The 13,044-nt window shown below is 46.4% G+C and overlaps 1 protein-coding gene across 2 annotated transcripts in view; it reads right to left on the minus strand.

Moving 5' to 3' along the window:
- Positions 1–461: 461 nt before the first annotated feature.
- LOC128769939 (netrin-G1-like) overlaps positions 462–13,044 on the minus strand; it is a 52,386-nt gene continuing 39,803 nt past the window's right edge. For both annotated transcript variants that reach the window (XM_053884061.1, XM_053884062.1), the window contains exons 4-7: positions 12,390–12,562; positions 8,111–8,137; positions 7,975–8,019; positions 462–2,451 (exon numbers count right to left, since the gene is read on the minus strand). In XM_053884061.1, coding sequence (XP_053740036.1) covers positions 2,219–2,451; positions 7,975–8,019; positions 8,111–8,137; positions 12,390–12,562 — 478 coding nt within the window. In that variant the 3' untranslated portion in view covers positions 462–2,218. The remainder of the gene's footprint in view (positions 2,452–7,974; positions 8,020–8,110; positions 8,138–12,389; positions 12,563–13,044) is intronic.

Below are 13,044 nucleotides of genomic sequence, written 5' to 3' on the forward strand. Positions count from 1 at the left end.
CATAAATAGTTTGTTACGGGAAAAATAGTCTGCATATATATATATATATATATATATATCCCGACTATTTTTCCCGTAACAATTTTTTTCATCTATCTATCTATCTATATCTATATATATATATAAATATATATATATATGGGTTTTTGAAGTTTCAAAAATCTTCCGTAAAAAGAAAAATGATCAAATTTTTCTTTTTACGGAAAATATTTTTGCAAATATTTTAGCAAAAATATTTGGTAAAAGAAATATAGTAAAAATAATTTAATAACCAAAATATGTCCCTATATAGATATGGGAAAAATAGTTTGCATATATATATATATATATATATATATATATATATATATATATATATATATATATATATATGGGTTTATGGGTTTTAAATCTTCTTAAATAAATAAACAAGAGAAGAAAAATGTGATTAAAAATATTTGGTAAATTACAGAACTAACTAAAATATAATTACAAAATAAATGTAAATGTATATATGTGAAAAACATTTTTATAAACCTAATTAAATGATAAATGAATACACATACACAATACACAAAATTTGACATTAAAAAAGAAACGTAAAAACTCAACTGAATGTGAATGAAAATGAAACGCTGTTGTCATGACTCTGCTCCTGTTCTGTCCCATGTTTTGGTTTCTTCCGCCTCCCTTCCTGTTTCTTTGGCACACGGCTGGAGCCAATCTACCTCTGATCACCCTGATTACAAGAACACCTGGACTCCAGCAACGTGTGCCAGATCGTTGTTCTTCCAGTTCCTGCGTTTCTCCCGTTGTTTCCCTTTCCCGGTCATTGCTCCTCTAGTTCCTGAGATTTGGACTCCTCTTGTTCCCCGTGTCCTCGTTCTCGTGGCTCTCCATGTTTGGTCTCTCGTGCTGTGCGCTAGCTTACTTTCCTCGTTCTTGTGGCTCTCCTTGTTTGGTCTCTCGTGCTGTGCGCTAGCTTACTTTCCTCGTTCTCTTGGCTCTCCTTGTTTGGTCTCTCGTGCTGTGCGCTAGCTTACTTTCCTCGTTCTCGTGGCTCTCCATGTTTGGTCTCTCGTTCTGTGCGCTAGCTTACTTTCCTCGTTCTCGTGGCTCTCCTTGTTTGGTCTCTCGTTCTGTGCGCTAGCTTACTTTCCTCGTTCTCGTGGCTCTCCATGTTTGGTCTCTCGTGCTGTGCGCTAGCTTATTTTGGATTTTTCTATGTTAAACCCTGGTGTCTGAGTTAGTGTTCTGTTTCTCCCAGTTTCCATGTGTTTCCTGTTCTCTTTTGTAGTTTATTCTCGGTTCATTTGTACATTCAGCTTTAGTTACTTTTCTCCCGGTTCGGTGACGCCTTCAGTTGTGATTCTGTTGTTTGTTTTATTATTAAATATTATTTCTAACTTGCTCCTGGCTGTAACTTTCACCACTTGCACTTGGGTCCAGTTCCACGTCCTCAACACGTGGCTTTTGCTCCCTCGTTCCCTTTGATTCGTGACAGCTGTGTTGTCCCACTGGTTCACTCTCCTGCTGTCCCTCTGTGCATGTGTCAGCGCGCGACGTTGAAGCACTCGAATCATCACAGGACAGGCTTGGACTTTGGTGGAAGTGTATTGTGTAAGTGCGGATGTAAACAAACGTCTGACAGCAGCTCGCCAGAGCCACAGAAGCCATGAAAACAACGCTCTACTCCCAGCACAGTTGAGCAGCAATAGAAAACAGCTAGCACGTCGCTCGTCCTCATGAAAGTGGCGGCTTTTGTACAAAAATTAAATACCGTCAGCGCTGGCTACAGTTGAGCCTCCGACGTCGCACCACCAAGACTGAAACGTAAGAATGTGATGACATGTGCAGCACGCAGCGAAACGTCCCTCAGCAACGTAAAATCACCAAAGACACCAAAGCACGACGGGGGAGGAAATCAGAGCGAGAGGGGGGGCGGTACAGTGAGGCAAGTTGCTTCCAGATGTTTCCATCCACAGAATATCATATATATATATTGTTTTTTTTTTTTATCAATAACAGATCATACATTTGATTCTGGTGTCTAGATTTGTACAGTTCCTCCGCCGCGGGACTTTTATCATCTGTGAGACTACAAGACAGCGGTGATCTCTCGTTCGGACCTGTGTCTTCACAGCGTCCGTCCACAAACATCACAGTCGCTTCACCGGAGGCGCAGCTGAGGAGTCCGTCTCAACGCGTCGGGTTTTTGGTCGAGGAGGCAAAAGGTCTCTCAGCAGAGGGAAACAATCGAGGTTTGGAGCGCGACGGCGGCGAGGGCGAGCAGGCGGCCGGCGGCGGGGAGGGAGGCCCGTCCTGACAACTGGTCCTCGCACTCCCCGGGGCCCTGGCAGCTGGCTCGCTCGCACAGGACGCCGCTGAAGCCGGGGGAGCAGTGGCAGCGCTGATGGTGGTGGCATGTGCCGCCGTTCTGACAGCGGAGCATGGCGTTGTCACACACTCGAGCTGCGGAGACAAAGCAGAAAGGGCAGGAGAGACAGGGCGGGTGATTAATAGATGGCTGGGAGAACATCAGCCGACGGGTTCAGGGGGCACAAGCTGCCGCTTCCCTTCTCGTCTGCGTCGCTCCTGAGAGCCCAGCAGACGTTTCCTCTCAGGGTGAGGCCAAGGACGCCGGCGCCGGAGTGAAGATGATGCTCGCGAGGAGAGGAATGTTCAGTCTGGCTTTTTATCCTCAGGTTTCGAGGTGGTCGAAATCCAATAAAGAAAACGCACTCCAGAGATGGCTGAGGCATTAGCAAGGATGGCTCGCCACGCTAACATGGCTAGCATGTCATTTTACTTACGAATAGTCAGTGTCAAGTCATTGGTGTGTTCAAGTTACTGAAGAAGTCGGAACTTGGAGCTGACGTCGCTTCGGAAGTTGACCAAGCTAGCGATAGCTAATGCTAGCACGGTCCTCATTGTAGATTGTATATTTAAATTTAGACTTTAGAATCATTTCAACATTCAAATATAAACAATATTACAGGAGCTCCCCTCATGTTGACACTCCAAGCAGCCATCTTGGATTGCGAACTGGGAATTTCCCAGTTCAGAGGAGGCTTGACTGAATTTAGGTTCCAGACCATCGGAAACTCAAAGTCCACTCTCCAACATAATTTATATTATCAGCCCTTCGAGCACATTTTTCCACACATTTCTATTCACTCTTCCCAGATAACTCTACTTTCAGCAAAGTATAGTCGACAATTCCGTCCAAGAAACAACAGCTGGGATTTAAAATATAAGCGAGACATCTGTTGGTTGATCCGGAAGCTAGATACGTTCTTCGGCTGCCAAAGTTAGCACCTACTTCTGGTACAATATTTTAGTTTGATCACTTTATGAGGCCAGAAAACGGCAGCATCTGAATTATCCAGTGTTATTATATAAAGATAAATATGTGCAACAAAGCAAGGACGGCTTTTGTAAAAAAAATGAAAATAAATAAATAAAAAATTCACTTGGACTGGACTCTATCCCAGCTACGTGTCGTGGGAGCAGGATGTGGGAGGAAACCAGAGTTCCGAGTGGACGCGCCGTGTGCAGCGGGAAGCTTCCCTTGTTTCAGACACCAGAGTGTATCTTCCTTTATTGGACTTTTGTTTTGGAATCTTCTGATTGGCGGAGCGTAAACTAATATCCACACTTTGCGAAGAAAACTCACGACTCAATTATCTGAAGAAGCCGCTGCGCTGGTGGAGGTGAGATCAGAAAGAGGAAATATTTGCCCAGAGATTTCGCTGTAATTGGATCTCCCTCCCTGCATAAGTAGTGATCACATTTGTTCTCCAGTGGACGGGCCCCTGCATGAGGACGGATGCGGCCGAGACAGTCCTCTCCTGTTGGTGGACCAGCATCACCTGAAGGTGGAAGTCTCACTCTTCATAAGTGAAGCTGGAGAAGAACATTTTCAGAGCTCAAGTTTTCTCCAGGAGCCCTGGTTTCCTCCCAAAGTTCGACAATGGACAGAGGTTTACTAACACAAAAGGGTCGAGTGTAAACGGTAGTGAGGAGTCGATGAGGTTTCATGAAACAGTGTCCTGATTTTCAGTGGCCACCAGATGGCGCTGTCTGCTGTAACATGTTTGGACTTGAGCAAGTAGTTCAGTGAAACCAAGAGCGCCATCTAAAGTATCAACCCTGCAGTGCTGTTTCATGATACCTCAGCGACCAGGACTAGCAAGCGGCTAGTGACCTGTCCAGGGGACTCCTCTAGCTGGGATGGAGTCCTGGTATCCACTAGCAAAAACAAAAACTGACTTCATTCTAGCTCGGGAATGCTAGTTGTGGAATCATTTAAGATACAAGGCGGCGTCAAGTTTCACGTCAAGCACTGAAACAGGTTTGAGTCCCAAAGAGACTCGTGAACTCCTCGAGTTTGGGTTGGTGTTTGGTCTAAATGACATAAACAAGATAAAGTGAAATTTATACTGTATACTATCACAAACTTGGTAAGTTAACTGTCGGCGGAAAGTTTGGAAAACACTCTATAAACTAGGAAGGAGCAAAGACACCAGTGAGTATCGACCTTGACAAGACACGAAAAACATCTCCTCAGAACTTGATGAAGTGTTGAAATATTTATTGCAATTTCACGTTCAAAACTGTCTAGTTAAATGGGAGAGTCCAAAATCGCCTCGGTAGAAAAATCGTAGAAAAAAAAAGTAAATATAAACATCGTATCAATTTATTTTAATGAGTATTTCTATTTGCATTTTGCAATTGTGGTTCTGTTCCCTGCTTCTAGCGAGTTTCATCTCTGTTTTGAACTTAGATTTGGTCTCCTTCTGAGCTTCACAGAGTTCTTCCAGCCCAAACACTTCCTAGGTCGGAGTAAAAGACTCGGTTCCTCGTTCTGTCGTAGCAGAAAAGCAGCTAATATGTTAGCATGCGGTTCCGAGGGTTAACCTGGTAGCAGCTCACATCCAGTAGTAGAACCTCCGTATAGTTTGACTTCCAAACGTCAAACATCTTCACACAGGGTTCGTCGTGTCTCGGAAGGACTCGTGGCTGAGGCTGAGATAAATGACCTCACAGGCATCAATGGCACAACAGCCAGCTAGTTAGCTTCGGTTAGCGTTGGCAACTGTGACCGTTCTGAAGCTTCGAGCAGTTGAATCACAACTTACACAACTTACTTTCCAGACTCATCAGGCCGAGACCCATCCTGAGTGAAGCGCCGGCTTCGTCCCTACAATGATTTAATGTGTTTGCAGACGGGTCGATGGCGATCGCATTATAACAGCAAAGATAGCGCCGTCTTCCAGGCACTCCCCTCCTTCCCTCTCGGAGCCCCGCGCCGCTCGGCGGATTCCTCCCTCCGTGACTCCCGCCGAAGGAATAATGAGTCTGGCGACCAGCCACGCCGCTTTTGTTCCCAGTCTGACGTCAAAGCAAATCACGGCATAGAGATTAGCTTTCTCAATCCCGCGGACCAGTGTTCAGTCATCTGAGCTTCCATCAACAAATGTGTCGAACAGTTGATTCTGGATTATCACTAATTCACAGGCTGTGCAAGCGCAGCCTTGTGCGTGAGCGAGTTTTGGGAGGAGGATTTGCCAACAGGACAAGTCGTCTGGTGTGGAGGTGGGTTGTACCTGGATGAGTCTGAAACAGGACTGGCTCTAACCAGAGCACAAGTTTAGTTTTTGCCCTCTGTGACGCAAGTTCAGCGACTCACTCAGGTGTGTGATTCCAAGAGTCGTCGGACTCGAGTCGCGAGTTGAAACTAGCTATAGCAGAATCTTTAATTCTGGTGGAAATGATTCAGTGACGTAACACAACATCTGAACATCAGGCGGCTCAATAAGACTCGGACCCTGGAATCGCTGTGGTTCTGTCGCCCCCTACAGTCCTGGAGTCACGTTGGGAAAACTCCCCCCCACATGGGAGCATGCGGAGGCCTGTAACTCAGACACGTCTAGCAAGCGGCGCCGCGTCAGTTCGACAGTGTCAGCACGTGGATGTAGTGCGGCGGTGGCGCTATAATCATCTTGTCAGTGAGCAGGTCCTCTCAGAGAGAGATGTCAGAGAAGATGGTGAAGATGATGACATCATCGCTGTCAGTGTTTCAGCAGCTGCTGTCATTCTCAGCCATTGTTTGAATGAAAGTAATGGTGAAGTAACAATCATTGATAACTTAAATTATGTTTGATATGTATTGTACCTTTTTCATTTTATAAGGTATTTTATAGAGAATTTTAAATTAAAATATATTTATGAATTTGTATCTTCAGTACAGATTTTTTTTTAGATTAACAATGAATCCGATTACATTATTATTATTGTTATTAATGCTTACTTAATTCAGAATTTGTAAAAAAAAATGTTATAACTTAAAACAACTTTTAATGTATTATTCAATAACTACAATGAATAATGATGTTTGCACTGTGCTTCATAATGAACTATAAAAACCAAAAAAATATATTCACTGCATAATGTATAAGTGATGTCTTTTATTTTATACAAATAAAAATACTTTGGATAAATATTGTTGTTCAAGCAAGTCATTATGTTAATAAAAATGTTTTCTTACTTCCCACAGAGCAGTACTTATTTATTCAGTATGTTATTCATCTGAGTCGATCTCGAAGAAGCGCTGACCTAAGGCTGATGTGGAGGAGTCTCCATGGACCATGATGTTTGCTGATGATATAGTGATCTGTCATTTTGAGGAGTGTGCAGGGTGGAGACAACTTTGATGCCACATCACAGGGATGCAGGGATGAAGCTTTACAGGCCAGTAGAGGTCGCTGTCATGATGTTTTAGTTTAGAGACTGAGGAGGGTCAGAGACGAAGATACTGAGGTTGTCTTTGGAAGTGATTCGAAAGCTCGTGTGGAGACAAAGTTATGGAGGACACATGGTTTGTGGAGACGTGTGGAGTGGGGTTCACTATGAAGGAGGACATGAGTAGGATGAAGGTCGGTGAAGGTGGAGGACCTGAGGTGGGGAATGAGAAGAAGAAAAAGATTTGACTGAACCAATCTTTTTGAAACCCGAAGTCGAGTGTCAAGACGTCCACCGTTCATAATTCTAGACGGCGAGTTACGGTAAAAACAGCTTCAATTAACCATAACAAGCCTCTGGATCTTCTAATGATACGCGCAGAGACAGAGGAGCGTTTCTTCAATTACACCGGATCGATATCTCTTCCCGTGATGTCAGGGTAAGGCGAAACCTGCGCTCCCCGCTCCCCTTCCCTGTTATCATATTAACGCTGCCTTGATCATTAGTCATGACTCCGACAACTGAGCCCCATAGAAATTGTCAGCTTCACCTGCGCCGGCACGTTATCCAACATCTCAGCCAGACGCGAGTCCAAATTGTCTCCTGTCCAACAAAAGTTACCGTGACACCTGAAGTTGGAGCCAAGGAGGAAAGAATGAAATAGTTTTGGGCTTTATTCATATGGTCATCTATACGTCAAGAGCCGTTTCTCACATGCTCATCATTTTTAAAATATCCTGCTCGGTTTGTAAAACTGGACTTGGATCCCTCTGCTTCTGTTTGCTGGACTCTTTCTTAAGTACATGACGGAGAGTGAGAGCTAATTCTCTCTGGGCTCCGGGAGCACTGGTGCAGACGCGCCTTTTCTGATCACTAGACACGATATCTGGGCGCGGATTAACTTGAGATAGTTTTAGATGCATCTGCATAAACCCCTCCCCGGAGCCCCGTCTCTCCCGAGCCCCTGCTCCTCTGTGAAAGTTACGTCCCGAGAGAGTCACGGCGGTAACTAAAAAGAAGGTTTGATCAGAGAGATTAGAGCGACGGAGGACCGGGTGGAGTCTTCCCCGCAGAGTTCCCACAACAAGAGGTCGGTCTTGTCAGTGCCGGGCTGATAGGATGCAGGATGAAAGGCCCAGCTTTAGGGGAACAAGACTCCGTTACCGATCCTCCAAACAGCCGGTCGATAGCAAATGATTATGTAGTGTGGAGCTTAGCGTCATGCGGAAGTTCCGATGGAGGGGAGCTTACCTTGGTTACGGTTGGCAACACCAAGAGACGAGGCATTCGCTCGGTCTGTGTGAACATGCCGAGATGAGAGCAGTTATTCCACTGATGTTGGTTCGGTTTCCATCAGACCAAAGTACAAGAACAAGAGAGTACTTACGCACTGGTCCGTGGTTGCTGGGGATACCTGCAACAAGGAGGAGAATAATCAGCATCAAACCTTGCAGTTCTTTCAGAGCTCCTTGTCAATCGCACTGGGGAACGTTACGATTCAGGGGTTCAAAACTTATGGCGCCAGGGTATAACTGAAGGGGGTTTCCTGGAGAGATGCAGCTGATGGTTCCTTATGGGGTTACCATCCGTCTTGTTCAGTAGCTACGAAGAAAACACTGAAATAAAGTGGAACAATTTTTGCAGTCTGTCCATCTTCCGACTCTTTCTTTTGGTCACTCTTGAACAAGACTGCAAGACGCGTGAGCGCCCCCTACGTGGGGAAGGATCTGTTGTCCATCCTGGATTCATAAAGTGGCTCATACAACATTGATAATAAATTGAGAAATCGGGATGAAGAAAAAAAAAAGATCCTGTCACTTTGCAAACAATATGCCTTTATTCATTTTTGGGGGATTCTTTGGGGGGGCGGGGCCTGGCAGGCGTTCCCAAGGAACTCTCAGGGGGGGCTACAAACTTAATATGTCTGAAGAATATTGTGGCTTTGGATCCACGTGGGCTAAATAGCAGCATCTCTTCTTTATTTACATGTCAAAACCCTTCTAGCTCAGCTCAGTCCAGACTCAATCCCACTCCCATTGATCTGAATGGCAGTTTCCCCCTCTAAATACGTCCATAAAAATGCAAGAGGGAGACAGTCGTGAACCTACTCGGTAACAATCGGGACAAACAGAACAAATTCACGCTCGCTATATCAGATGATTTTACATTTAAAACGTCAATTTAAATTGAATGAATGATGCTGATCAGGAGCTAAAGCTAATACGAACCTACGCGATGATCAAAGAGACGAAATGATGCGAAACACGTCACTGTGTTTGTCAGAAAACAAAGATGTTTTGGTCACCAACACTGCCTTAGCTCAACAAACCCAATCTCCCTTTAGATGGTGGCAGCGGACGTTGCGCTAACAATCGACAGTCAGCGCATGAAAATCCCTTGATTTTCGGAAGCCGGCGGCTTCTGGCACGTCTGAGCACGCAGCCGCGCTCCGGATTCCTCCCAGCCACCCTCTGTGATTATGTTTCAGCAGGCCTTTTCATGTCGTCTGCAACCATTTCTTATTTCATTCTCCATTTGGGGCTGTCACAACAGCTGTTGACAAGCAGATCCCGCTGCGTCAGAGGCGGGACATCACGCCGGCTCTCGCTGGAAGGAAAGGAAGCCGGTGGAGGAAGTGGAAAACATGAGCGGCCCTTTCAAAGCAAAGCACAATCCGCCGCCTGCTCGAACTCTCGACCCTTGAACCCGCGCGGGAACACGAGGCGAGCCCAGGTTCTCGGGGAAAGTGGACTGTCAGGATAATTCTTCTGCTGATTCCTCTTCCGCTCGCCAACCTTTCCTCATCTTTCTTTAAAGAGAAGCCGGAATTCTAATGAGGGTTCGCCCGCTCAGGCGTGGCTAACGCAACCATGCACAATTCCTTGCTCAGATGTGATCCGTTAGATTAATATTATATCGTCTTGTACACTTAAGCGAAGAGTCCACTGTTTTATCAGTGCAGCTGTGTGGAGGGGGTTAAACCCGGCCAGGAGTCTGAGCGACTCCTGTTGTTTTATCCCACAGTTGAAGAGCACGGAGCCCTCCGGTGGTCAGCAGCATCACTACACATAGAAGACTGCTAGCTTAAAGTAGGTCACAAATAGTCACAATAGTGATAAAAAGGCAACGAAAGACGCCATGTAAAAAATGCCTTGAGTTTGGAAAGATGAGGCTTTTGCACAAAGACCATCGCCAACACAAGTGACGTCACGGACCAAAACACTTCTTTATAAAATAAATAAATAGGAAAACTGAGGACGATTTCACTATAATTTCAGTTGGTTTTAATGCAGTTCCAGTTGTTCTATGAAAAACATTTGCTTTTATTTTGGTTGACGAAAATAATTTACAATTGTAGTTTTGTTTTTTTCGGTTACTATAACATTAGCAAACACCAACGTTATCAATCTCATGAAGACAAGTTGAATAAGGAGTGATGCCCAAATGTTTTTTGTCCAGGAACAGTTGGTTTTCTCTGCATTTGTGCTCCGCGCAAAAATAAGAGCCTTGTCCAGAAACTCACCTAAGTCACAAATGCATGGTGTGGAACCCCAGGCTTGTTGGTACTTCTTCTAAGCGCTGTTTTTTAAAATAAATATTGTAATGTCCGGAGGATTCAGGGAACAAAAGCCCGGCACCTCACCACTCTGGCGAGATCTCCAACACACACGCATCCTAAAAATAAACTGGTGTTTTATCTGGGACTTGTGAGCTCAAAGTTGTTTTGGTCACCACGTACAGTGAGTCTGTTGCCTCTCGGGTGTCAAAATAAAAGAACCAGATGGAGCCGGAGTCACAACTCAGGGTCCGCTCCCAAAAAATGGCCGCCTCCGTCCACTAAAAACTTCTACCCCAACTCACTTCTCGGCCTCCGCCTTTCCTCGCAGAATCTCCTCGGCAATATTGGCCGAGGTGAAAGGTGTTTCTCTTATTGTCCCGCCTGAAAGCATCACAAACGGACGCGGGGATATCACGCAGCATAAATCAGGAAAAATGTCCTGCACCTGAGGGACGGTGACGCCTCTCTCATGCGCGCTCCAAAACAAGTGCTAATATTGCTTTTGATAATAAATCGGCTTCATTAGTTGGCAGCAGGTGTGGCCAAGTGTTGGGTTTTTAATAATGGCCTGTCAGTCTCAGCAGCCAGTGCCACACGGCGGGACGCTCAATAACACGGGAGTCACAGGAGGAGAGCCTGCAATATCGCCCCTCCCTCTCCAGCGTAAACCTGCAGATATGTTAGCATCCCTGAATGTATGTTCCCGCACACCAATGAGATTTATCCTGACCCCGAGAACAGGAGACGAACCGGCGTCAGAATCTTGGGATCAACAGCAGCGTCTCTCTCATGTCTGGCAATTGGAGTCTAAGCGAGCATCTGAAGAACCTGCTGTCAAACCCGACAGCCGGCCGCGATGACTGTGAGGCTGAATCAGATGACGAACGCAGGGCCAGAGGACTAGATCTTCCACCATCTGGCCCGGCCTGGCTGTCCACCACCACGGCCCCGATTGGCTGTATTAGATTTATGGAGGCAATGAGCCCCCTGCCTCAGGCGTGGGATTTGATGAATGTGACTCAACTCCCATCCAGGATTATAATGGGGATAATGCAAAAGAGCACCTTCTGCCTGAGATGGCACCAGAACCCTCACAAGTTGCTCTCGCTCCGGCAGGAATCTGTCGTAGGAGTCCAACGAAAATGGGCTTGAATGAGAATGAAAGTGTTTGGTTGCCATGGAGACGCCACTTGACCTAGCGTGGAAGCGAGGAGGAGAAGACGAAGAAGTGATGGAAGTCAGTCAGGAAGGGAGGACGCTGCTGGACCTGGCGCCGGTGAAGAGACACTCTTTCTCCAGCCAGACTGCCCTGGAACAAACCGGAGCGGCGTGGCCCCGCCCATTATTGGCAGTGCCACGAGGAGGAGCGGGGCGTGGGCGTGCGCCATTTGCTACAAATGTCTCATTTCAAAAGAGGAAGGACGCTCAGCAGGACTGTTGTCTTACAACTGTTCTGGCTCAAGTTATTTCAGAACAAGTCATGGGTTGTGTCTCATATAATGTTTCCATATATGGTGACATTGGCGTCCACTGGGGGGCTCCTTGGAGCGGAGAATACGGTTCTCCTGAAAAACTGCATTGCGGACTTGAGGAGTCACTGAGAGTCTTCTGCCTCAAGACACTCACACAGAGCCCCCTAGTGGTCCCCGTGCACCAGACTGTGTCGTGAAAAGGGGGAGGGATGGAAAGGGGGGATGATACAATCTAGTACTCGGAAAGTTTAAGTGTCTCGACGATGGGAGTCGCTCCGACTTTTGGCCAGGTTTAATTCCAGAGGATTCTGTTATTAGCCTATCAGTTTCTGCAATAACAAATAAGTCACTCCCTATACCTTAATCCAGGAAGTCCTTTTTTAGTGACCAAAAACTTTTTTTGGGGTCGGCTGTCAGTGAGTTTGAAGGTCAGGTCAGGCGCAGGAGCGCACACTTCCTGCCACGCTGCCCTTCACGTGATCATCCAAGCGAGTGAGACAAACAGGACCCGAGCCAAGTGAAACAGCATCTGTTTATATCGCACTTGGCAAGCGACCCAGCCAGCCACACCAGCGCGCTCTTGTTTGGCACAACATTAAAGATGAAGAGCTGAAGGGAAGGCGCTGGCTACTCACATATATTGGCGGTTCCTTTGGGTATGGGGAGGTAGGAGCCCACGCTCCAGGCTCTTCCGTGGTAGTGCCTCTTACAGCGGCTGCAGTCTGGTCCCGTGGTGTTGTGCTCGCACTCGCAGCCCAGCTTCCCCTTGTCGAACACGCAGCTGTTGGCGTGCAGGTTGCACTTGCACCTGAGACGAGAGAAGACACGGATCATTCCCAAAATACGAACAGCACAGACGACCACAACCCTGAATGTTGTTATTCCAGCCCCTGAGATGACGTTCCGCAGGTGACATTTAAAAATGTGATCAACCCCGTGGACGTCGGCGACGTGGTGGAATTACCGTCTGATTGCAGCGCTGTCCTTTGGCTCCCTTCATTACGACCCCAGACCCGGAAGAATGATCGGGATTCGAGACGAAATACGCCGATGACTCCATTAATTGATAGGTATCTGTCTTTTCATTATTGTGTGTAAATTGCATTTCCAGTAGAATAGGAGGCTTCAGTGCAGCTGAAAGCTTCAACAGCGATATCATCGGCCGCCGCTTCCTCCAGATGAGATCGGAAACTTTGACGGGCAGGAATAAGCAGCGGCTGTAATTAAACAGGGATATTGTTTTCGGTGTCTGGCTGACGTTTCTATGAGGCTGTGAACGAACGTCTCCTC

Source organism: Synchiropus splendidus, chromosome 13 (assembly GCF_027744825.2).
Source record: "Synchiropus splendidus isolate RoL2022-P1 chromosome 13, RoL_Sspl_1.0, whole genome shotgun sequence".
Lineage (NCBI taxonomy): Eukaryota > Metazoa > Chordata > Actinopteri > Syngnathiformes > Callionymidae > Synchiropus > Synchiropus splendidus.